Source organism: Vipera ursinii, assembly GCF_947247035.1.
Source record: "Vipera ursinii genome assembly, chromosome: 3".
Taxonomy (NCBI): domain Eukaryota; kingdom Metazoa; phylum Chordata; class Lepidosauria; order Squamata; family Viperidae; genus Vipera; species Vipera ursinii.
In genome coordinates, this window is record NC_139516.1 from 12,981,459 (window position 1) to 13,008,453 (window position 26,995).

A 26,995-nucleotide genomic window follows, 5' to 3' on the forward strand; every position below is an offset into this window, starting at 1 on the left:
CTCTTTCTAGGATGTCAATGTATTTTTTTTTGTATCATGGTGACCAGAACTGGACAAAGTATGCCACGTGTGGTCTCACCCATGCATTATAAAGCAATACTATCACTTCAAGAGCTCTTGAAACTATTGTTCCATTGATGCAACATAGGACTGCACTAACTTTTTTGGTAGCAACAGCACACTGCTGGATCATATTTAAGTGGTGGTCCTTTAGGACACTGAAATCCCTCTCATAGTTGCTACTGTAGAGTATTGGGATTTTATTTTAAATCTGTACGTTTGGTTTTTCTTGCCCATATGTAGATCCTTCTTTTCTCATCAGTGAATTGCTTTTTTTTGGGATAGGCCAAGTTCCTTCTGAATCTTGAGTCTATCTCCTACAGTGTTAGCTATTTCCCCTCAGCTTGGTGTCATTTTCAAATCTGATGTGTTCCCCTTCTATCCACTCATCTAAATCATTTGTACAGATGTTGAAGAGTACTGGGCCTAAGACACAATCTTGGAATACCCCACTGCATACTTCTATCCATGTAGATGTAGTTCCATTGAGGAGTACATTTTCATTGTGGTTTGTCAGCCAGTTACAAATTCATCCAGTGGTGGAACTGTCTATCCTACACTGTTCTATCTTACCAAGAAGTAGACTGTGGTGTACTTTGTCAAATGCCTTACTGAAGTCTAAGTAAACTATGTCACCAGCATTTTCATTATCTACTAATTTAGTCACTTTGTGAAAGAAGGCAGTAAAGTTGCTTGGCATGATCTGTTTTTGATAAACCCATGCTGGCTTCTAGTAATTGCTTTGTTTTTAGGTGCTCACAAACACACTGCTTGATTATCTTCTCCAGGATTTTCACAGGTATTTCTGTCACACTGATTGATCAGCTGATTGAAAGGGGGAGGGAGAGGGAATAGATGGAGAGGAGGAAGGATTATATCTATAAGGGCTTTGCATTTACATATATGACTGTATATGTATATGACTTTTATTTCATTATAATCACCCATATACAAAGCACCACACAAGTGAGCACAGAAGGCAGGGGACTTAAGTCATTGGCTGGTACTATGTTCTACACTTAACAGCAGTTGTAATATGTGTTCTGGATCACCTTATTTAAAGAAACACACAATATTCAAGAAGATATTTTCTTCAGTACAATAAATAGTATATAACGTCAACGGGAAACCATAAAAGTACATCAAAAAATAGAAAACTAGTTGAAATATGACATGAGGGGAAAAATCTTACTTTTGTAATTAGAATAATTTATTTATGTAATATACTAATATATATATATATATATATTTTAATACAAGACCTCTTCTTCTCTTTGCAAAACAAAACAAAAAGTCCAGTATCACTTTGTAAATATTACGCAGCCAGTTTGGGAGTTACCGGTAATTTGGTTTTCTTGGCTTATTTGTTCTGCAGTAAATCCAAGAGTTAATGAATTCAGCTCAGAGTTGTAATAGTTGTCTTCTAATAAACTATAGCACTATATAAGTGGGAAACCCCACTTTTGAAAGGGTTCCAACTATTACCAGTGCACTCCTTGAATAACAAATGCCAAATCCATATCCTCCTGCCATCTTCTTTAAATCAACATGTAATCAATTCCAGTCACAGGGTCTATTCTGCACCCTTTCTTCAGCTATGTTGAAATGTCATAACTTCAAGGAGTAATGTCAGGAGTCCAAAAAATTGTTTACTCAACCCTTCTAGAAATTAAAATTAAGGATTGCATCCCTGATTGTCATTAGCAAAATGCATTTTTAATCTTTCAGAGTTTAGACTGAACGAAGGGTTTTGGAGTGCTGCTGGGCTTGAACAGATAACTGTAGTCTATGAATCCTTATCTCAAAATTTATCCTGTAGATTTTTTTTTAAATTCAATTTTATTGCAGGGATCAGTTCTTGAATCCAATAATCTAAGAAATATGCAATTCTGTTAGCTTGCTATATATTATAATATTAATAGCCATTTTTATTTCATCTGCATAGATATTGTCATGTTTTAAAAATGCCACTGAAATTACAAAAGGACAGGTTTAATATTAGGAAAAGGGGTTTTTTTTAGCATACAAGAGATGACATCATACATAGGTATTCTTCTAAACTGTATCAATTTCTTTCATGGCATCAGCCTGCAGGAAATAAGGCGCTTGTACACACATATACAACAAGCAAGTGAAAGTGGTATTTTTCCTCATTATACATCAGCATTTCTGATATGGATGCAAGAGCTGTCCTCTGAATCTTAACATGGCAAATCATCACCATCATTCTTCATCATCATCTTTCCCCATGGAACTGTGACCATGTTAGAGATGATGGTCAGTACAATGGTCTTCAAGCACCTGAAGTCCTCACTTTGGAAAAAAAACCACCATTCAGGAAAAGGAAACATGGACTGTTGGAAAATCCATCTGAATATCTGGGCACAATGTTAATTCTGTGTGAGGAGGTTTTTTTCTTCCACATCTTAGGTAGTATTCTCAACGTCTTACCTTGGGAAGAAAGCACATTAGTCTATCAGCAGTTAAGGAAAAAGCCTCATTTGGACATATATTTGTTGAGGATATTCCGCATTACAAAAGTATGACAATTATCAAGGCCAAAGATGGCTTGAAAAATAATAAACATTTCCTGAGACACAGACTCTAGGTCACTGTTTCTTAACCTTGACAACTTGAAGAGGTACAGACTTCAACTCCCAGAATTCTTCTTCTGAAATCTTCTGAATGGCTTCTGAAGTTGAAGTCAGCCAACTTTGAGTTGCCAAAGTTCAGAAGCGCTCCTCTAAGTTCTTAACCTGGCAGTAATTACCCCCAAGAAGGTGATTTGAATATATCTTGGGGGTAATGATGCAATATGTAATTCACTGTTTGTGAGATGAGGATCCAGTTTGGGACTGCCATTGTCCAGATGCTTGGGTAAGACAGAGAGTCTGGAATGTGTGTCTGTGTTTGTATGTGTTTGTATGTTCATGACATTATTTGAGACTGGGAAAAGGGGTAATTGGGTTAACCCACAATTCTAAAACATAAGAGTAGCACTTGAGAAAATACATTTCAAATTTTCATTGCTTTTTTTTCTCAACCACCCCTACCTTACAAAAGCATCATGTCCGGTGTGAAGAGAATTTCTGCCTCTTAGAGAAGAGGTGCAGAAACTAAACCCTTAAAATCCCCCAGAGGTCTAAAGGCTGCCTCTGGAACGCTTCAAAATGCTGCTACTAAACTATGATTTTTATTACTGCAGAATAATTTAAAATACTGAATGTAAATAATTTAGTAAATGATGAAATGCATAGGGTAGCATGAGCTTAACTGGATTTAATTCATTTTGTTTCCTCTTAATTTTAATTATGTTTTTAGTCCTGGCTCCAGCCACTTTTTGTCTTGGCACCCACTTCCTGAAGTGTAGATCCTACCCATTAGATAATAACTGAGTACACTCTCAAAATGAACACAGTTATATAGCCCTGCCTTAGAGACTAATGTGAACTTCTCCCTTTGGAATCTCAGAAGTCTTACAGGGCAGTAGCAGAAGAAATTTCTGATATGAGTCCATCTCCATTTTTCCTTTGGTCGTGCTCTACAACTGAAAAAATGTTGTGTAGTAGTGTAGGAAATTGGCTTGAGATTATTATTAAGCGTAACACTTCAGAATATTGTGGATATTGTGGATATTCCTACAAGAATCAAAGATATGAGATGCAATTTTTAAAAAATTGGTACAGGGATACAGATTCAAGTCCAACAGAAGATATTCTACCAACTTCTTTAAGACATTCACATATTGATTCTCAACCAGGAGGGGCCTAATCTTTACTTCCAAAGTAAAGCAGAACATAACAAGAGAATGGGATTGTGGAACCTTCCACAGAGGGTAATCTTTTTGTCCTCTTGTTCCCTCCTAGGTTCTCTTTCCTTATAAATATTCTGCTTTTCCTGAGGGCCTCTGCCGGCAAAACGGAGGCCGGAGGGTGACACACGCATCATCCTGGAGCTCCATTCTGGGCTGCAGAGGCCTTTCCTGAAGGCCTTTGCTGGCGAAACAGAAGCCAGGGCGACACACGCAAATGACCACAGATGAAGTGGGACAGTGGTCAGGCTCCTTGAAAAGGGCCGTTGGTGTAGCCGCCACAAGGAACAACAGATGTCAGGGCATGGGAGGCCTGGCTGTGGGGGCCCTGTGGCAAGGTAAGTAGGTACACAGCATGTGGGGCAGCTCCCCCCACCTCACCTCATGTGTACCAACCAGATAGAATGGGCAGGCTGCTCAGGCTTTTAAGAAGGGCTTATTTGAGAGGCAGGGCTTATATTAGGCCTACCCCTGAAACTCAAGCTAGGGCTTATTTTCAGGGTAAGTCTTATTTTTGGGGAAACATGTTATCTCAAAACGTCCTAGTGCTCAGAAAAAAAATCCAACAATAGGGCTTACTCCCAGATGCCTATGCACAAGATAGCAGTTATTTTATTCCTCAAAATGGAGACACTGCTCTTTTAATATACAATGTTGGTTGGATATAGGGCTGAACAAATACTATTGCAGAGATGAACAAATCTCAGAATGGTACTTCACAAAGGGAGCAAAGCATCTTTCTGAATGTAACTCTTAAAGCAACAAAAAGATGCATCATTAAATGATTCATAATTTCATCTCCTGATTCCTCACATTACCACACATGCTCATAATTAACATAAATCATACCTCTCCAGTTCAAGCCAGAGGAATTCTTCCAAGTTACTGGGTAAGAGCACGTTTTTCTTCTTGAAGGAGAACTGTTCCTGCTGGGTGATTCATTTGCTTCAGATGATTGCTGGTGATGAGAAGATTTGTTTAGATATAGCTATATATATCCCCTTCATGGGTTACTGCCTTGTCGTGGCGAAGGGGCTTGCGTAATTCAATGAAGCTATGAGCTATGCCGTGCAGGGCCACCCAAGACGGACAGGTCATAGCCGAGAGTTCTGACAAAACGTGATCCACTGGAGAAGGAAATGGCAACCCACTCCAGTATCTTTGCCATGAAAACCCTATGGACAGTACCAAAAGGCAAAACGATATGACGCCCCTCAGGTCGGAAGGCGTCCAATATGCTACTGGGGAAGAGCAGAAGGCTAGTACTAGTAGCGCCAGAAAGAATGAAGCGACTGGGCCAAAGCCGAAAGGACGCTCAGCTGTGGATGTATCTGGTGGTGAAAGGAAAGTCCAATGCTATAAAGGTTTTTTCTACAAAGGAACCTAGAATGTAGGATCCATGAATCAAGGAAAGCTGGATGTGGTCAAACAAGACATGACAAGACTGAACATCAAAATTTTAAGAATCAGCAAACTAAAATGGACAGGAATGGGTGAATTTAATTCAGATGACCATCAGGTATACTACTGCGGGCAAGAATCCCTCAGAAGAAATGGAGTAGCCTTCATAGTCAATAAAAGAGTAGGAAAAGCAATACTGGGATACAATCCCAAAATGACAGAATGATCTCAGTTCGAATCCAAGGCAAACCATTCAATATCACAGCAGTCCAAGTCTATGCCCCAACCACCAGTGCTGAAGAGGATGAAATTGACTGGTTCTATGAAGCCCTACAGCACCTTATAGAACTAACATCAAAAAATGTTTGGAATGCTAAAGAAGGAAGCCAAAAGATACCCGGAATAACAGACAAGTTTGGCCTTGGAGTACAAAATGAGGCAAGGCACAGGCTGATTGAATTTTGTCAAGAGAATACGATGGTCATAGCAAACACTCTTTTCCAACAACCCAAGAGACACATGGACATCACCAGACAATCAACACAGAAATCAGATTGACTATGTGCTCTGCAGCCAAAGATGGAGAAGCTCTATACAGTCAGTAAACATAGGACCAGGAGCTGACTGTGGCTCAGACCATGAGCTTCTCATTGCAAAGTTTAGGCTTAAACTGAAGAAAGTAGGGAAAAGCACTAGGCCACTCAGGTATGAATTAAATCATATCCCTGTTGAATATACAGTAGAGGTGACAAATAGATTTAAGGAATTAGATCTGATAGACAGAGTGCCTGAAGAACTATGGATGGAGGTTCTCAACATTGTACAAGAGGTAGTAACTAAAACCATCCCAAAGAAAAAGAAATGCAAGAAAGCAAAATGGCTGTCTGAGGAAGCTTTGCAAATAGCTGAGGAAAGGAGGGAAGTGAAAGGCAAGGGAGAAAAAGAAAGATACGCCCAATTGAATGCAGAATTCCAGAGAATAGCTAGAAGAGATAAGAATGCCTTCTTAAATGAACAGTGCAAAGAAATAGAAGAAAACAATAGAATAGGGAGGACTAGAGATCTTTTCAAGAAAATTGGAGAGATGAAGGGAACGTTTCATGCAAAAATGGGCATGATAAAGGACCAAAATGGCAGGGACCTAACAGAGGCAGAAGAGATTAAGAAGAGGTGGCAAAATTACACAGAAGAACTATACAAGAACGAGCTTAACGTCCCTGATAATCACAATGAGGTGGTCACTGACCTCGAGCCAGACATCCTAGAATGTGAAGTGAAGTGGGCCTCAGAAAAGCTGAGCAACAACAAAGCTAGTGGAGGTGACAGTATTCCAGCTGAGCTATTCAAAATCTTAAAAGACGATGCAATAAAAATGCTACACTCAATTTGCCAGCAAATTTGGAAAACTCAACAGTGGCCACAGGACTAGAAAAGATCTGTTTACATTCCAATTCCAAAGAAAGGCAGTGCCAAAGAATGTTCAAACTATTGCACCATTGCACTCATTTCTCATGCTAGTAAAGTTATGCTTAAAATCCTACAAGCTAGACTCCAGCAGTATGTGGATTGAGAACTACCAGAAGTACAGGCAGGATTTTGAAGAGGCAGAGGAACTAGAGATCAAATTGCCAACATACGCTGGATCATGGAGAAAGCTAGGGAGTTCCAGAAAAACATCTACTTCTGCTTCATTGACTATGCTAAAGCATTTGATTGTGTGGATCATAACAAACTGTGGCAAGTTCTTAAAGAGATGGGCATACTGGACCATCTTATTTGACTCTTGAGAAACCTATATGCGGGCCAAGAAGCAACAGTGAGAACTGGACATGGAACCACTGATTGGTTCAAAATTGGGAAAGGAGTCCGGCAAGGCTGTATACTGTCACCCTGCCTATTTAACTTATATGCAGAGCACATCATGAGAAAGGCAGGGCTAGATGACTCAAAAGTTGGAATTAAGATTGCCGAGAGAAATATCAACAACCTAAGATATGCAGATGATACCACTCTAATGGCAGAAAATAAAAAAGAACTAAAGAGCCTCTTGTTGCGGGTGAAGAAGGAGAGTGCAAAACTTGGGTTGCAACTTAACATTAAGAAAACCAAGATCATGGCATCAGGGCCTCTCAATTCCTGGCAAATAGATGGGGAAGAAATGGAGGTAGTGACAGATTTTATTTTCCTTGTCTCCAAGATCACTACAGATGAGGACTGTAGCCAAGAAATTAAAAGACGCTTGCTCCTAGGAAGGAAAGCCATGGCAAATCTAGACAACACACTAAAAAGCAGAGACATCACCCTGTGAACAAAAGTGCGTATAGTCAAGGCTATGGTCTTCCCAGTTGCAATGTATGGCAGTGAAAGTTGGACCATAAGAAAGGTTGAGCGCCAAAGAATTGAGGCCTTTGAACTATGGTGCTGGAGAAGAGTCCTGCGAGTCCCTTGGACTGTAAGGCGATCAAACTGGTCAGTCCTAGAGGAAATCAACCCTGACTGCTCTTTAGATGGCCAGATCCTGAAATTGAAACTCAAATACTTTGGCCACCTAATGAGAAGGAAGGAATCACTGGAGAAGAGCCTAATGCTGGGAAAGATTGAGGGCAAGAGAAGAATGGGACAACAGAGAATGAGGTGGCTGGATGGAGTTACTGAAGCAGTAGGCATGACCTTAAATGGACTCCAGAAGATGGTAGATGACATGAAGGCCTGGAGGAACATTGTCCATGGGGTCGCGATGGGTCAGACACAACTTCACAGCTAACAACAACAGCTATAGGTATAGCTATAGAGATAGAGATAGAGTTGCTGTCTTATGTGTTCTTTTTTTCAAGGGTGCTGGATTAAGCAAGTATTATCTAATCTAAGAATAGAGGACATTTTCTCTCTTCTTGTCTTCCAGCTCTCTCTTACCACCAGCCCATTTTCTCATTTTCCTGCTCTCTCCTTCTCTTTTTTCTTTTCCTGCCTGATCATTTGCTGCTGAATAAAGGGAAATGATCTGAGCCAGAAACATGAACCAAAAGTATTTTATATTGAATGATGCTTATCACTCAACCTTATTTCACCAAAGTAGCCAACAGGATAATCTCATTGTTCTTTTCACTGTACTACATCATACAGAAATATCATTATATTCTTTTAATTTTTCTATACTCAATAAATTCAGCTATGATTATCTGCTAGGCTTGCCTGGTCTTAGCTGAAATATGGATATTCAGCCTTTTTAATATACTCTGCTCAGGGCAACTTGTAACGGAAAGAAAAATCTCAAGGTTCCAACAATTTTGTCTACAAACCTAAATAATTTTAAGAATCTGTATGTTGCTCTTAAAAATAAGTTTTCAAAAAAAAATGAAAGATCCAAATTGGAGGATAAAGAAGAATCTACATGGGTTCAGTTGATCAGAACTATCAAAAAATGCAAAAACTTTCACTAATGACAAAACCTTTAAGAACATCAAAGTTTCTACACAGGATCAGATCAAGATCAGCTACTTCCTCTCTCCACTTTCAACAGTGCCAGCCAAATGCTCTGAAAAGCTCATACTATATCTTCAACTCTGCTGTTTACTCAGCATCTTCTCAACAACAAAAAAAGGTTCCAAATCACTCCAAAGGCAATAAGCATTAGGGATGGGTGAAATTTCAAGCCAAAACTTTGATTTGCTTCAATCAGCCTTTCAGATAATTGATCTATCTTTCCAATCAATTTGAAAAGTCAGTGGATTTTTACACAGGAACATACATGTTTCTATTGTTTTGCATTTTCAAACTAAATCAATGTGATTATTTAAACTGAGTCTTCCAACATCAACTTCCAAACCAATCTGACACATCCCCAATACCATCAACAGACAGATCTGTCGCAGCTATTTAAAATCCACCTAAGCCCTTCTTATGTGGGAATTCATCCATGTGGGAGCTACTTCCATGATGCTATGCCATGCAGCTGTAGCATGTATGGGAATTTTCATGATCACCTATGTTCCCCCAGCACAACTAGTGCTTTCCCATCCCAAATAGATGGGAAGGTACTGTATTCAGACAAACACTGCAATTGAATAATTCTGAATAATACGAATGAACCTTTATTGTCAAAGTACAACCATATATACATTGAGATTGGCTGAGCCTCCCTTCGTGCCCCACACCACCACAACTCACAATTTCTTCATCAGAAAGACATTTCTGATATAACTAGCTCTGTAGGAATAAGACTTGTGTTTTAAAGGGAAAGGGTATACCTTTCCATGTTTTCCAGTGTTTAACAGATGCATTTACATATATTTGTGTGACACTTTTGCTACAGTGAAGTCAGTGTGAGTTGGGTGGCTACATAATTAGATGTTGAGACTCTAGAAAGAGTACAGAGAAGAGCAACAAAGATGATTAGGGGACTGGGGTGACATGATATGCCACACACACAAAAAAAGGAGTCAACCTATTCTCCAAAGCACTTGAAGGCCGGACAAGAAGCAATGGATGGAAACTAATCAAGGAGAGAAGCAACCTAGAACTAAGGAGAAATTTCCTGACAGTTAGAACAATTAATCAGTGGAACAACCTGGCTCCAGAAGTTGTGAATGCTCCAACACTGGAAGTTTTTAAGAAGAGACTGGACAGCCATTTGTCTGAAATGGTATAGGGTTTCCTGCCTGAGCAGGGAGTTGAACTAGCTGACCTCCAAAGTCCCTTCCAACTTTTTATTATTATTATTATTATTATTATTATTATTATTATTATTATTATTATTATTATTGTTGTTGTTGTTGTTGTTGTTGTTGTTGTTGTTATCGTTATCAATCTGTTTAATAAATAAAAATGAATTTTAATAACTGCTTTTAAATTATCTAGTATTTGTCATTGTGATATCTTTTTCAATATAAAAAAATGATGAAATAAAAAGCCTCAGTCTCTAATACAGTATTTGAAAACATCCATTTGTCTCTTAATTACTTTCCTTGAATAAATCAGGTTTCTAATATTAAGGGGCGAGAGTTGGAAACCTCTTTTCATTCTCCTAAGCCATGTGTTATTTCTTCAAAATATCAAGGTATCTTACCATTGGACACTCCATGTGCAAAACTGCATGCACAATTTGTCACGTAGATCTGTGCAAGAGCAGCGTGATGGAGATCTTTCTGATGAATGCAAGCTCTTGTGGAGCAGCTCTGTGGACCTTTTGACCCGGAAATTTCCTCTGTAATTAGCCAACCCATATGGAACAGTTTTCCTGTAACAAGAGATGCAGAAATATCATCACATTTCAAAATTATTCTTATAATTTCTCCTATAAGTAAGTAAATGACGCAGGGAAGCTCTGGCGGGAATAGCAGCAGGAAAAAACTGGGGAAAAAATTCTTCTCCAAACCAAATTAAAATCCAGTAAGAAAATGAGTGAGAAGCTTAATAATGCTCGTGTATATCTGACATTTAAAGAGAAGGGAACGGAACCTTTCAAAGGAGGCCTTAAGACTTCTACCTGATCTCAAGTTCAGCATGGTTTCATGGTAGAATTTCTAGGTTAAGTATGCTGAAAAACAGAGATATAAATTATTTACTAATTGCCAACGTGTCATCTTAGGCAATAGACATTCCAGACCTCAAACACATGTGCGGACTTATCAGTTTTCAAGTGGGGTGTCCAGGGACAGGGGAAAAAAAAGATCACATATGAAGTCTGGAAAATGCCTTCTCCCATTACAATCACTCAGCTGCGACAAGTCACTTCTAATTTATGTGATCGAAACCAACCAACTGAAAATGCAGTGGAGTTTAATTTTGAAAAAGATGATAAACCTCTTTTTTTTTTCTTTGTTTTCCAAAAAGCAGAGGTGTCTAGGAATCAATGTTATTTTGAGGCATGGGGTGAAAGGGAACGTAAAATCCTGAAGCAATCTCTGTCAGCTCATACAGAATTAAAAATTTAATGTAACATTTTACATCAACTATCCAAAATGTGTAGAAAAAAATAACACAAGTCCCCCATACAACAATATTTTCGTGTTAATTTAACTTATCTCTAGAAATGTTTTGCCAACGGTATAATTTTCTCAAGATTATATACATTATAAGGGGTAAAGGATTTGATAACATAGGAACAATCTTTACATAACATTGTAATAAGCGTAAGCATTTACCAGTTAAACACAAGAAACGAAACTGGTATGTAAATTTGTTTAGGAAGCTGGAAAGAATCCAAGGGCACCAAGTTCAGATCCATGGATCTCACTGGATCTGGGCCAATCAGAAACTCTCAGCCCAGAGTAAACGTAATAGATGTGGATTCTATAACAACAAGAGGCTCCTATGCAAACCATCCTCAGTTCTCAGAGGAAAAGCATGATATAAACTTAATATTATTATTAGTAGAACACAATAATTTATGGATATTGCCATGATGTTAACCTGATCACTAATGTAGCTTGTTAATCTGTTATGCACAACTGGCTTATTTGGCAGAAAATTCTCAGATATTAAGAATGAAGCCATAATTATATGGAAAGTTTGTCCACCATGCTACAAAGAAATCAAAGCCTTCAAATCCTAGGCATTTTTTCTCCGTGTTTCAGACTTATTGGATACTTGGCAGCTCACTCAGTGAGAATGCACAGCTCATCACAGTCCTCTTGGGTCTGAGAACTGAGGCTTGCTTCCTCATCACAGTTCAGCTCTTAGCTCCCTCAATCTTGTAAGATGAGAGTGCACCAGTTTAAGAGAAGTACCAAATTCACATCATTTGTAGTCAGAGATGGAGATCATTTACAGTCTGCCCAGTACAACAGCTATCTTGTTTATCACTTGCATATGTCTGCACAGTTGGACATTTTATGTAGTTCTTAATAGGAGGCCAAGCAGACTATTTCACATTATGAACCATCCAAGCCTCTTTTGAGAACTCCTCTGAAGATGCTCCTGTTTTCAGAAGCTTGCTTATCTCCTGCTTATCACTCCCATTCTCTTGTCCTAGAGAACAATTAGGCTATCTATTTTTGACCATGCACATGATTTTAGAATTTGTGCTTTTGATTGTCTTACTTTTCTCTTTCATTGCACTTTGCATTTCTGTTCTTTTTTTTTAAGCCACAAGACACATTGAGGATTCAGTGAACAGGAAAACAGAACAAATAGTCCTCAAGTTACGAGTGTAATGGAGCCTGCACATTCCACTCGTAACTCGAAAACTCATAGAGTGAATCTCGTATCTCAAATTACTCCCTTGCTCGTTGAAACGCACGTGGCTCATTAAATGCACATGAGATATCTGAGAGTGGGGAAGGCCATGGGGGGCCTAATGATGGAACAGGCCCCCAAGGCCTCCCTGACCCACTAAGATACCTCATGCTTCCCCCTCCGCACGGGACTCACTTACCTTGAAAAAATCCGTCTCCTTTCTGTCGCAGTTCCTGCTTTTGAGGGACAGCAGAGTTGATGGAAGCCCCTGGATGCCCTAATATCGCACGAGTTCCGGCACTGATGCTCTTTCGCAGAGAATGGGTGCCTGAATTCTCATGCTGTTTGTGGTGATGCCTCCTGCTTCCCCCCAACTCTGGAGCCACTCTGCCGCCGTCCCCAAAACAGAGTTTCTGCATGCCTCTAGAGGTTGGATCCAGCCGTCGGAGGACTGCTCCAAGTTGCTGCTGCCCAGAACGGAGCTTCCAAGGACCTGATCCAAGCCTCGGAGACATTTTCCTAGGTCACGGGTAGGCAACCTCGGCTCTATGACTCATGGACTTCAACTCCCAGAATTCCTGAGTCAGCTGACTAAGGAATTCTGGGAGTTGAAGTCCATGAGTCATAAAAGAGCCGAGGTTGCTTACCCCTGTCCTAGGTGTTTGCACCAGGAAGGGAGGTTGAGGGGGCTTCTGCATGCCTCTGGAGGTTGGATCCAGCCGTCAGAGGACTGCTCCAAACTGCTGCCGAATGGAACAGAACTTCCAAGGGCCTGATCCAAGCCTCAGAGGGGTTTTCCTAGCCATTTGTGCCAGGAACAGAGATGGGGGGGCTTTCACATGCCTCTGGAGCTCCATTCTAGGCGCCAGCAGCTTCGAGCAGTCCTCCAAGCGTTGAATCCAACATCCGGAGGAATGAAGAAGCCTCCCTCGACCTCCATTCCAGGCCACTTAGAAGAGGGCTCCAAGGGTCTGGGGACAACGGGGTCACTTTCTCCACAGGTGCAGTGAGCTCAGGCGGGCTGGACGCAGATGCGAGGGGCCTGGCCTTCTCCCTCAGTTGAAGGCTTCAAGACTTCCATCAGGCAGATAGCAGTTAGGGGCAAGAGCAGGAGACAGGCACCTTTCACTTAGAGAATGAAAGTTTCTGAGGTCCATGATTTGGCGCAACTTCAAACACTCACACGAGATCACAGACTCCAGAAACCTCCATTCTCGGCGTGAAAAACATTTCCAAGCCGACTCTCCTCTCCCTGAAAGGGAAAGAAACCGCGGCAGAAAGGATTTTTGCAAGGTAAGTGAGTCTGGCGCGGCAGGAAGGGAGGGAGAAGCAGTTGTGAGGAGTGGGGCGGAATAGGGTGAATGTTGCTGAGCCACTGTGGTCGCTCGTAAGGGCAAATGACTAGCATGGTGCTGCAACATTCGTAACTTCGGGACTTGCTTGAAAGCACTAGGGGGCGCTCATCACGTAACTTCAAACAAGCGTTAAGTGAACGCTTGTAACTCGGGGATTACCTGTATATAAGTTGATTAAATTGAAATCACTCAATCAATCAATAAATACATTAAAACTTTTCAGCATGATTTTATTTTATTATTTTTTTAATTTAAGAAATTGAATCACCTAAAGTTCTCCATATGAAATTCTAGATGCGTCAAATAACAAAAACTCAAACTTTAATTCTAGAGGAAGGATTAAGTACCTAACAGTAGAATATAACCTAGTTTATTCTATATCTCTCAGAGAACAGAATTCACTACCTGACGTGTAGAATACAGCAAAAAGGAAGAAGAAATAAAGAAATTGGTAGCAGTATGTTTGCTGTAATGTTTTTCAGGAAACATATTAGTCCCACCACCGCCATCCCATTGAACTATTTTCAGCAAGCAAAAACATTACCAATTTCTACTGGAAAAGAGCAGTTCCTCTATGTGAATAGGGGCACTGCAGTGGCTCAGCGGTTAAGATGCTGGGTGTGTCGGCTGGAAAGCCAGCATCCATGGTTTGAGATCTGAACTCCATGCAACGGGGTGATCTCCCATCCTTGCTCCAGCTCCTGTCAACCTAGCAGTTCGAAAGCATACAAATGCAAGTAGATATAAGTACCACTTTGATGGAAAGGTAATGGTACTCCATAACACCATGGTGGCCACCTGACCACAAAAATGTCTTCAGACAGCACTGGCTCAATGGCCTTGAAACAGACATGAGCACCGCCCCATATAGTCAGCAATGGCTAGTGGAGTAAAATCCACAGGGCCTCCCTACCGTTACTATGGGAATAGAGGAAAAGAGAAAGCATTTATCAAGAACTTCAAACTATCAGTATGTGCATTCCACAGTTCTTTAGAAGGATAGCATTTGTTTTTAAAGTTAGAACAAGTTAGTTAAAGTGAGTTAGAACAATTAACCAGTGGAACAACCTGCCTCCAGAGGTGGTAAATGCTCCAACACTGGAGGTTTTTAAGAAGAGACTGGACAGCCATTTGCCTGAAATGGTATAAGGTTTCCTGCCTGAGCAGGGGGTTGGACTAGATGACCTCCAAGGTCCCTTCCAACTTTATTATTATTATTATTATTATTATTATTATTATTATTATTATTATTATTATAGTCAGTTTAGTCATTATTAATTTGAAAACTGTTTGAAACCTTATAATCACTGTGTTTCTGAGGTATGTAGTGATCTGGTTCCAGAGTTCTCAGCATCCTACATGACACCTTGTACAACTTTATGACTGAGAGAACACAGATTAAATTACTCTAGAAATGGGATAATATCCACCATTGGCAGAAATTAAGGCTATCAAAGTAATTAAGCATTGCAGTGCATTAAGTCTGAATAAACTAGGATCCAATTTTGCTGAGTGGACAGGTAAGAGTCTACACATGTTCAACTCTTTTCCCTATATAATTTATTAATATATGTTTTTGCTAAAGGAGAAAATGATAAGCATGGCAAAAATTAAACATATTATGCAACAGACTAAATATGAATATGAGTGTAGGGGGATATGTTTGACATATAATGACAACAGTGTGAGACATATTCAGTTCAGGACAAACTGAACTACACAAGATAAAACTTGGAGAGTTTGGGATTTTTGGCTTTTGCTTTGTATATTTGCCAACTATTAATCTCAAGAGTTTATTAAATGAACAGCAAAGACAACAATTAAAAACAATTAACCAAGTGACCACCATACTTATAAAATCTTAATTATCAGACTAATTAACACTTAATTTAGCAAACACTGCCTTATGCCAAAGGATATCTAGTTCCATCTAATCTTTCCTGATAAAATCACATTTTAACTCTTATCAATTATGCTATATATTTAACAAGAGAATAGGGAGGCTGAACGTAGGAACTTCAGGACACAATGTTATATGGTCACTTTCTTGAATCTGATGTTCTTTAATGCTCCACAATTTCCCAACCATAGTGACCATTATTATTGGAAATTATGGCAGTAGCCACAACTCACTTTCAGGACTTCAAGTAAAAAAAAGGCTGCAGGTCACTTTAGCAACAAGCAGGACAGGATGCATTGAATTATCAGTACTGTAAACCGAACAATCTGGCCATGTTTGAAATAACAACAAAATAAGAAAAGAAAATAATAAATTTGACATTAGAAATGGCAACCTAAATGACAGTGAAGGAATCTTGCACTCTGTGTGACATGATGTGATGGAAAGAGTGCTTAGTTTCTGAGTAAAAAAAACACAAAGATCCATTTTATCATGTAAACATGAGGAGGGATTCATCAAACAATTCATTTCTATTATTTGTGAATTAAACAAAGGCTCTTATTCTGCTCACCCTTATAAGAATGCCTGTGTTAAACCCAACTCCACATCAAAAAAAAAATGTCTGCACCTCCTATGTTTCTTTTTTGTAGGACCATACTGTTTATTTCTGTTTCCATTTCAACGGTAATGTAAATGGAACGTACTGCCTAGTGAAGATAAAACTTAAAATATTATATAAAAGCAATTATAATCCATAATGTTTATGCTGCAACAAATTCATTAATTTTTAAATTACCATAAGATCATGTTTGTACATCAGACTGCAATCTGGTAAAAGAAATTCTGCAATATTGCAATCAGTAAACTGAGCAGATCTATCACTTATTCTGTAACTCCTAAAAAGAATATTAAATTCCAAAGCTCAATGATAAATTAGAATCAGGACCATACACACAAGTCCTGTCTGATAAACAACATGCTGCTCATATTTTGTGTAGCCAAAGTTATGCTTCTATTCTTTTAAACAAAAGCAACAATTAGCAAGACATTGCCTGAATTCAATCTCCATGTCTGTGTGGAAATTATAGGAAAAAATATAACGTTACATTAAATGTTTTAAACAGTAAGCGAATATGCAGACAGCCCCCACTCCCCATTCAGTTACAAAGAAATTTAGTTAAATGTTATTTTGAAAAGGCTACCAATATTTTGGAAAGGAACCAAACCAAAACAATGTCAATAATACTTATGAGGAGATCAAACCATTTAGGTTTCAGGAAAGGAAGAATATATAAAAGAGTTTCCACTTTAACTGGAATTAAACACTTTAATTTTGGAACACATTTTGCAACCAGAGTACTCCTGTGAGATTCACATAATGTGAAAGTATTTGTATTGGCAAGAAAACTATCCAGCTGCTGTTGTAATTGTCTGTGACATTTTCAGTAGACATCATCAAGAAATCTACTATGAATTTTGAATGGTTTTGGTTTCTCTGAAAAATTCAATAATAAATGTTTAGTTCAACCAGAACAGGGGTATCAAACTGCCAGCCTGTGGGGTGCATCAGAGTGAAACCGCGCCCACCCCATTGCCGGCAATGGCAAAAAAAGTCGCGACACATCATGTGATATTGCGAGTTTGACACCCCTCAACTAGAATGATAAAAATATTCTCCCTAATTCTTGTATTTGTAAATTTGTTTTGCTAATTTTCTTTAATTCTGTTTTACCACATAAATTATCCCAGTTCCATCTGACTTCCATAAGTTTCCAAGATTCAGCCCTTGTTTCTGCATTCTGAGATTAGTAATACTAATTTTTCAAGAATGCTTCTCCTACTACTTCCATGGCCACATTGTTAGGGTTAGCAGACCCGAAGTGAATCAACAAAAGAGTACAGGAAGTGAAAGTAGTAAAACCCCCATGCAAAAACCCTCCCCCCCCTTTTTTAGTATGACAGAATCCAGGAGATAGTAAGGATTGGTTTTAAATCAGAGAAGATAGATAGAAATGAAATATAACTGGATTCTGACAGCCACCTTCTTGGCTTTGTCATTGCCAAAATTAAGTCATTATCAGTACATGTTTGTGAGAGTAGCCAAAATCCCAGCAGATGGGCCAGGCTCAGTGTCTCTCCACATTCACATATCGTGCTTGTTACATGTACTGGGTTTGTGGTGATACACCACGTGCATTGCTGGAGCAGCTAACGGCTCTCCAGCAACCCAGACTAGCTGTCTCCGGTCTTGCAATTGGCTAGCCCCAGGCAGAAAGAGTGGGTTCAAACCTATTGGCTGCCGCCTAGGGGCTAGACTATATATTGTGGCTGGTTGCAGCCCAAGTTTCAGTACAGTTCTAGCAAGAATAAAGTATGAGTTATCCTGTACTCAGCCTCGTGTCATCATTCCTGCACCCAAGAGTCCACGACTTAACAGTGTTATCTGCTAAGAGCCTCCACCTAAGGAAATTGGTTTTACATTTAGGCACTCCAACTCTCAACCTATTCAGAGTCCTCCAAGTAGTATAAGGAAGGTCAGATCCTTTAGCCATATCCTCCTTTAATGTTATTCCTTGCATAATGGTCTCCTTCCTCCATCTTTTAATTTAATTTTGTTCTTGTATACACTCAAAAATATTTGTCCTTGCCATAAAGCTGTTCCTAGATTTGAGTTGGCGTGTTTGAGACACATGTCCATTCAGAGGTTGTTGAGGATCGTTCTCTTGCTTAGTTCTCTTGGCATCTGCTGCTACTTCTCTCTTGATCTTAGGTGGGGCAATGCCAGCGAGAGGATATATTTTCTCAATTGGTGTAGCTTTGAGACAACCTGTCATTAAGCATACTGCTTCACTGACGGCGATATCTACATTTTTCCCATGTGCAAATGAGCTCCACAATGGGGCAACATACTCTGCTGCAGAGATGCTCAAGACCAAAGCTGATGTGCATATCGTAGGGGTGTCAAACTTGATTCCATTGAGGGCCACGTCAGCATTGCGGTTGCCCTCAGGGAAGCGGAGTGTGTGGCTGGGTGGGCATGGCTGACTAAGTTGGCGTGGCCAGGGGGCATGGCCGGCTCAATGTTGCACACTTTGGAGGGTGCCTATGGGGGGCCGGGTGGGGATCTGGGGCTCTCTGGCAGAGGGGGCAGGACTGGGGCAGGTGCCAGGGCCTGGTCCACCAAAGAAGCCTCGCCATCCCTCTTGGGCTGCCTGGGGGTCCCCCAGACAGCGACGGTGGCTGCCTGGCATCCTAGGGGCAGGGGGCAGGTGCCTTCCCAACCATGCATGGGGTAACTACGGGGCTGGACTCAAGCGGAGCAGGGAGGAGAGTCCTGGATGCCTCTTGGGGATATCCCCAACCTTCCCGTTTGCTGGGGCTGCGTATGTGGCAGAGCCAAACCGGCAGGGGCCGCAGCGTGGTGGTAAAGTCCATCTTTGCCCACACTTGCCATGGCTGGGGTGGGGTGTTCAGGCCCAGCTGCCTGGCTCTTCTGGCATTTTGGATCATGTGCATTGCCCCCTGCACCTCTGCTTCCACCTGCCACTTTGAAGGCCGGCCCAGCTGCTGCAGCACTTGGACCCTATGTCGGTCTTTGCTTGCCCATGCCTGCCATAACTGGGTGGCCGGCTGCCCAGTGCATCCCGTAGGCTGGATCATGTGCCTCCCCCACGTCTCTGCCTCAGCCTATCACTTGGAGGGCCGGCCTAGGGGCTACGGCGCTTAGGCCCACATCCATCTTTGCTTGCCCATGCCCACCACGGCTGGCTGGGGTGGGTGGCCGCCTGGCCATCCAGTGCATCCAGTGGGCCAGATCACGTGCCTCTGCCTCTGCCTGCCACTTGGTGGGCCGGGTGCCACATTTGCAGTTTCTAATATGGTATTTTTATCTAAATTGTGCATTGGTAATGCTGGACAAAATATCATGATGTTTAAATATTTTGAAAACAGATATAAAAGGTAGAATCTCCTGCCCCTGGCAAATTGCACACCTGAAAACATTAGGCTTTTAAAATTACTTGGAGCTTTCAGCATTCTCAAGCTACCCAGCATTTTCAAGTTGGAAGTTCTTAAATCCTCTTTAAAATGTTGCAAATGTTCCATTTCAGAAGTGAGACCTTTCATTTTTTTGTTCTCTTACCAGAATCCAGCCTCTCTTTTGTCCTCATCTGTGGCGTCCCCATTTTGTCTGCTTATCTGTTTCTTTAACAACTGCAGTAATGTCTTTTCAAACTCTTCCTGCAAGCTGCCCCCCCATCTACTACTCCATTTCTTATCTTCTCTTCTCTATGCCTTTGTCTGATCAGCAAAGCCTCTCCTGGGAGAGTCCACCCAGAAAGGGGGGAGGGGACCTTGTACTCATCTTTCGGCCCTGAAAAGATGACCACCGCAACCTTTGGAAGCAGAGCACAACGACCCAGATGCTGCCTCCATTCATTTGAGCCATAGAATTGGGTTTGAATCCAGCCATCCACTAAAAAGCTACCATGCAACCAGAGTGGAAAGATCTTCCCAGTGCTACATCACCCAGATGCCCGTGAAAGCTGCAAAGAAAGGAAGGAGTCCTGGGACAAATGATCCCCATGTGAAGTCTCAGAAGACAACTAAGAAAACTATGGGGGGAGGGCAGTTTTCTTTCTTACCTCATTTGTATTGTAATTAAGCAATTGAATGGATTCATGGAGGGATGGCATTTGGGAATGGTTGGCACAGCAAGTATTGAACACCTTAGACTTCTGTCTGGTGGGAGGGAAAATTTGTCCAGGATGCTGGTATTGCCTGTTTTGCAAAAGTAGCTGCACACACACACACACACACACACACACACACACACACACACACACCATTCAGAAACTGAATCTCACTGAGTCTATCCCCTTTGCCTACCTTCAGTAAAACTCCAGGCTGATTCTTGCTCTGTGACACTAAAGCTTTGCATGCACAACTTCCTGCAAATTCCAAGGGGGAGGGAACCAGCCCCCCTCAGGCAATTTGCAATTCATATGCTCTCACTGAGGAGGTAGCAGGAAATAGATATCCAAACCTAAGCCCAGAATATGTTGCACTGGTAGACTCAGAGTGGGAGTTCTGGGGTCACTGTGTACAATTTAGGAAAAATTAATACCCTGGCATGCACACTGGCTAACCTCAATTGAACATCACAAACCTGGATGCACTGAACTAAGAGCTAAGGCAGGAAACAACCCTTGAAAATGGGCAGCCAGTGGTTATATATTGAGGCAAAACATGGCTGTGAAGAATTTTGGGAGGCATGTGCAGACCTGACTGGAAAGCTCAAAGTGGCATCAACGTTTAAAAAGAATTAGCACAGAATATTGGAAAAGAATATTTCTGTTCCACCTAACAGAACTTTTGCCCCAACGTTTAGATCTCCATGGGTTGGAAGCTCCCCTTTTGGGAGCCACTGCAGGGATGTTTTTCTGCTGCCTCTATTAGTGTCTTCCCCTTTTTGCATTAAAAGTTTAAAAGCTTGTTTTTCAAGTCTCCCTAACCAGATCAATTTTAATCTTGTGCCAGTAAAAGTGTGTCACTCACACTCTTATGGCATAAAGAAATCAGAAATCAGCCCCAGCCCCTAGGCAGAGGCCAGGTTTTAGAAATGCAAATTCAATAATCCATTCAGGAAGGTTGGAGCCTTCCAGCTAGAAACAGATTAGGGAGACAAAGAAACCTAAAATCTACATACTCCACCTAAATTCTAAGGACAGGAAACATAATAGGATTAACCCACCAATACCAAAAGGGCACACTCAGACTCAGGTCAAAGTACATGACACAGGAAATACAAAGCCTCAAACAGGAACAGGAAACAACCACAAGAGCCCCAGAAGGTATAAAAACCCACGACTCCCTGCTACATGTGGTCAGTTTTTCCAGAGCCATCTTTCTGTCTGGCTCTCCTCTTCAATAAACTACCATCTTCTTTCTAAAGCAGTCTCCATTTTGATTATTCCCAGCTTGGACTGGACCCTGATGAAGATTTTTCTTTCTACATATGCCAAGTGCAATTTCAGCCTTTGGCGAAACTGAAAACATTTCAACTGAATTGGAAAACGTAAACTCATAATTTCATCCACAAATTGTGCTCAAGGAAACACCATTAATGTACCAGGAAAGAACTGTGAAGTGTGTTGTGAAAAAAAGGACTAAATGTTCATATAAGTTCTTTTATGGATGGAGTTGAAGAGTGTTAGCCCTGGTCTTGCTTCCTGTCCACCAGAAGGGAAATCTAGAATAAGCCTGAACAATTCATAGAGGGGAAATGGACTAATTAATACATTAAAAATAATTGGGGGGGAGTCACAAAGGAACAGTTTATATGCCTGTTACCTGTTTGCAGCTAGTGGTGCAGCATTGGTGATTGTGTTGCCAGTGTCTTTGAGACCTGGAGGCATTGAAGACACTTGGCAGTATCCTTGAAGACAGAAGCATCTGTGAAAGGCAGATCCTTCTTAGCAGTGATATATTTTAGTAGCAGTAGATCGGTTATTTTAAAGAAAAAAGCTGGTGGGCCATCCAAGGCTACCTGGGAGGAGTTTGATTCTGTGACTCCGGAGGAAGTGGACAGGATCATGGGGAGGCTGAGCACCACCACATGTTTACTGGACCCGTGCCCTTCCTGGCTGGTCTATGCAGCCCGGGAGAGGACACGCAGCTGGTTCCAGGCAGTTATATCGGCTTCTTTGAGTGAGGGTATCTTCCCCGCCGTCTTGAAGGAGGCGGTGGTGAGGCCTCTCCTCAAGAAGCCTGCCCTGGACCCGGCTGTATTGAACAACTTTCGTCCTGTCTCCAACCTTCGCTTTCTTGCGAAGGTTGTTGAGAGTGTGGTGGCGCATCAGCTCCCTCTGGTCCTGGATGAAGCGGATTATCTAGACCCGTACCAATCGGGTTTCAGGCCCGGGCACAGCACGGAGACGGCATTGGTCGCGCTGGTGAATGATCTCTGGAGGGCTCGGGACAGGGGGCATTCCTCTGTCCTAGTCCTATTAGACCTCTCGGCGGCTTTCGATACCATCGACCATGGTATCTTGCTGCGGCGTCTCAGGGGACTGGGAGTGGGAGGCACAGTTTTACAGTGGTTCTCCTCCTATCTCTTGGGACGTTCGCAGTCGGTGTTGGCAGGGGGGCAGAGGTCGACCGCGAGGTCTCTCATTTGTGGAGTTCCTCAGGGGTCGGTCCTCTCGCCTCTCCTGTTCAACATCTACATGAAGCCGCTGGGTGAGATCATTCGTGGCTTTGGAGTTGGGTATCATCAGTATGCTGATGATACCCAACTTTTCTTTTCGACCCCAAACCACCCCAGTGATGCCCTCAACGTGATGTCCCGTTGCCTGGAGGCGGTTCGGGTCTGGATGGGGAGGAACAGACTCCAGCTCAACCCCGACAAGACTGAGTGGCTTTGCATACCTTCATCCCGGGTTTATTCGGACATTCCACCTCTGGCTATGGGGGGTGAACTATTACCCCCCGTAGATAGGGCTCGCAACTTGGGGGTCCTCCTAGATTCACGGCTCACCTTGGAAGACCATATAGGAGCTGTGACTAGGGGGGCCTTCGCACAGGTTCGCCTGGTGCGTCAGTTGCGGCCCTATCTTAGCCGGGATGATCTATGCACGGTCACTCATGCGCTCGTGTCCTCTCGTCTGGACTACTGCAACGCTCTCTACATGGGGCTGCCCTTGAGGACCACCCGGAAGCTCCAACTGGTACAGAATGCAGCCGCGAGAGTGGTGTTGGGAGTCTCCCGATACTCCCACGTTACACCTCTGCTCCGTGAGCTGCATTGGTTGCCAGTTGTCTTCCGGGTGAGATTCAAGGTACTGGTAACGGTGTTCAAAGCACTCCATGGCATGGGGCCGGAGTACCTCAGGGAACATCTGCTGCCGGCATCAAGCTCCCTGCGCCCTGTGCGTTCCCACAGAGAGGGCCTCCTCAGGGTGCCACCGATCAGAGAATGTCGATTGGTGGCCCCCAGGGGGAGAGCCTTCTCTGTGGGCGCTCTGGAGCTGTGGAATCAGCTACCGGTAGAGCTCCGGATGGCGCCCGATCTTCGCTCCTTTCGCCGCGATCTTAAGACATTTTTGTTTGTACAAGCTGGCCTAGCCTGATGGGGATTGCTGGGGTTGTTTTATCTTTGGTCTTTTAATTTTTCTTGGGGCTTTTAGCGCTGTATTTCCATTGTTTTTAACTAGGGCAATTGTTTAATCTTTTTTTAATGTTTGTATTTGCTATTTTATTCTGCCCTGTGAACCGCCCTGAGTCCTCAGGGAGAAGGGCGGTATATAAATGTTATTAAATTAAAAATTAAATTAAATGTTATTAAATTACTTGGTAGGCTACATATGGCCTGGGGCCACGTATTGTATGATCTAAAACAATGAGAAATTTAAAAATACAGAACACTATGGGGAAATAATATGTAGTGTTCAGCATAAAAATGCCTTCAGATATGTCTCAAAAGTACTTTTTCAAAAGGCAACTGGACTGGTTTTTTTTCCTCGAAGAAAGAAAAAAAACAGTTCAGTTGCCTTTTGAAAAAGCATCTTTGAGACAATTATGACATGAATGATTGAGAATCTCCACAGACATTTGCCTTCAAATGTATACCATAATCCAAAAAATGTTATATATATTTTTTTTAATTCCATTTATATCCCGCCCTTCTCCGAAGACTCAGGGCGGCTTACAAGCTTAGCAGTAGCCTTCATTCTATGTATATGCCTGCTTATTAGGGCTTTCACACACACACCAAGCGGCATTATTACAAAGTCAGCTTAATTGCCCCCAACAATCTGGGTCCTCATTTTACCTACCTCGGAAGGATGGAAGGCTGAGTCAACCTTGAGCCTGGTGGGACTCGAACCTGCACTAATTGCAGGCAGCTGGTGTTACTTAAGGAGGCAGAACCTGATAACTTAACTATCAGGTTCTATAAACTAACCTATACCCACATTATCAATAAAGGTAAAATCTGTCCACAAAATTTGTAACTATAATGGGAGAATTTTCTTATTTTTAAAAATCTCCCTGAAGTTGAGCTTGACTCCTGCTGATTACATTCTTGGCAAGAAAATGGGTATGATTTGCCACTGATTTCTGATTTTTTTTCTTTTTTTGTGGGGGGGAGGGAAGGGGAGGGAAACATTCCAGGTTAGCCTGCAGACTTCCTTGGGTCTCCCATCCAAGTGTTATTTCTGCGCTTATTTTAAATGTATGAATATGTTGACTGGAAATTATATACAGTAGAAACTGAATCCAGGTAGATGGAGGGCACCAAGTTGAAAAGAGCTGCTGTAGAGAATTTATGGAATTTTTTTTAAAATCCCATTTATATCCCACCCTTCTCCGAAGACTCAGGGCGGCTTACAATCTAAGAAGCACTAATCAATGTGCTTAGCAATAGCCTTCATTCTATGTATATCCCTGCTTATTAGGGCTTTGCCCCCCCCCCCCAGCGGCATTTTTACAAAGTCAGCTTATTGCTGCCAACAATCTGGGTCCTCATTTTACCTACCTCGGAAGGATGGAAGGCTGAGTCAACCTTGAGCCTGGTGGGACTCGAACCTGCACTAATTGCAGGCAGCTGGTGTTACTTAAGGAGGCATTAGCCCACTGCTCCACCAAGATTAAGAAATTCCAGATTAAGAAGCCCAAACATTATAAAGATGGAAATAAAACCAGCTGACCTATCTCTCCAGGTAACGGGCAGGGCAAATTAGAATCTCAGAAGCTAGTCAGGAGATGGGTGGGCAGTCTTCAGCAGAGTTGGTTGGAAACCAAGTAAGAACAAAGTTCCAGCCTTCAAGAACTGGAGCTGGTAATTTGAACAGCAAGCTGGGGTCGGTAAGGCCAGTGCCTCTTATGTACTGGAGTTTTACTTTATGGAATGGGATCTGGACTGTGAGAATAAATTCTGATATGAGATTTTGGGTTGGAAGGAGCAGCTGGTATCATAATTCTTCAGAAATCAACCCCCACCATTGTTTTCTTCTAACTTTCTTCTAATTATTGCTATAGGTAATAAATATTTGGTGGTACGACGATTCACTGGTTAAAGACGCTGAGCTTGTCAGCTGGAAAGCTAGCAGCCCAAGTTCAAGACCTGAGCACCATGTGACAGGGTGAGCTCCCATTATCTGCCCCAGCTCCTGCCCACCTAGCAGTTTGAAATCAGGCAAATGGGAGTAGATAAATAGGTACCACTTCGGTGGGAAGGTAACAGCATTCTGTGAGCCTAGGCACATAGTCATATTGGCTGCGTGTGCACAGAAATATCTTTGGACAACTCTGGCTTCCTTGGCTAAGAAACAGAGATGAGCATTGCCTCCTAGATTCAGATATTACTCGACAGGGGAAACTTTTATCTTTTACTTTAATAAATATTTAAAATTCTTATATAATTATTAACCCTTAGTGTTCATTTTGGGAAAGGAATTTAGCCTTTGGTATACAAAGACATGACTAGGGAATTCTGGGAATTGAATTCCACATGTCTTAAAACTGCCAAGGTTAACAAACATTGCTGGGATGCCAGAGAAATGAAACAGTGCTGGAGCGAAAGCTTTATGGAAGACCAGAACTGGAATACAATAGATTTAACCCCACTTCTTTCATTTCAGGTACAAGAATCTCGGTTTTGAATTAATCCCCTCTGCCTTAGAATCCAGGAGTTGGCCAACTCTGAAACATATCACTAACAATAAGCCAATCAATCGAGCTAATCAATTATTCCAGATTAATTATGGAAGGTGTAAGGATGAACAAAAAAACAGGTTTGTGGATGGATAGGACAAGAGGAAAGCAGGTGAGCTGTATTTCTTCCCATTGACTTAAAATGAGTATTATAACTTCTGTGAATCTGGCCAAAAGCCACCCAGACAGCTGTTATTTAGATTCTCTTTCTGATATTGGGTTGCCAATGTACTACATTTACAATTACCCTTACTACACAGGCAACAATAGAAATGAAGTGTGTTGTAATATCATGAGCTTTGTAATGTCATTAAATAGAGCCTTGTTGGAGCAGTGGGCTAATGCCTCCTTAAGTAACACCAGCTGCCTGCAACTAGTGCAGGTTCGAGTCCCACCAGGCTCAAGGTTGACTCAGCCTTCCATCCTTCCAAGGTAGGTAAAATGAGGACCCAGATTGTTGGGGGCAATAAGCTGACTTTATAATAATGCCGCTTGGGGGTGGTGGTGAAAGCCCTAATAAGCAGGCATATACATAGAATGAAGGCTATTGCTAAACACATTGATTTGTGCTTTAAATTG

At 41.7% G+C, this 26,995-nt stretch overlaps 2 protein-coding genes across 2 annotated transcripts in view; both read right to left on the reverse strand.

The window, feature by feature from the left end:
• The window catches only part of TUBB1 (tubulin beta 1 class VI), a 917,325-nt gene that overhangs the window by 655,427 nt on the left and 234,903 nt on the right, over positions 1-26,995 (reverse strand). The window lies entirely within an intron of this gene.
• EDN3 (endothelin 3) overlaps positions 4,754-26,995 on the reverse strand; it is a gene marked incomplete at both ends in the record, with an annotated part of 46,119 nt that continues 23,877 nt past the window's right edge. Inside the window, 2 exons of the mRNA XM_083357969.1 lie at positions 4,754-4,829; positions 10,338-10,508. Of these exons, the coding sequence (XP_083214095.1) occupies positions 4,754-4,829; positions 10,338-10,508 (247 nt within the window). The remainder of the gene's footprint in view (positions 4,830-10,337; positions 10,509-26,995) is intronic.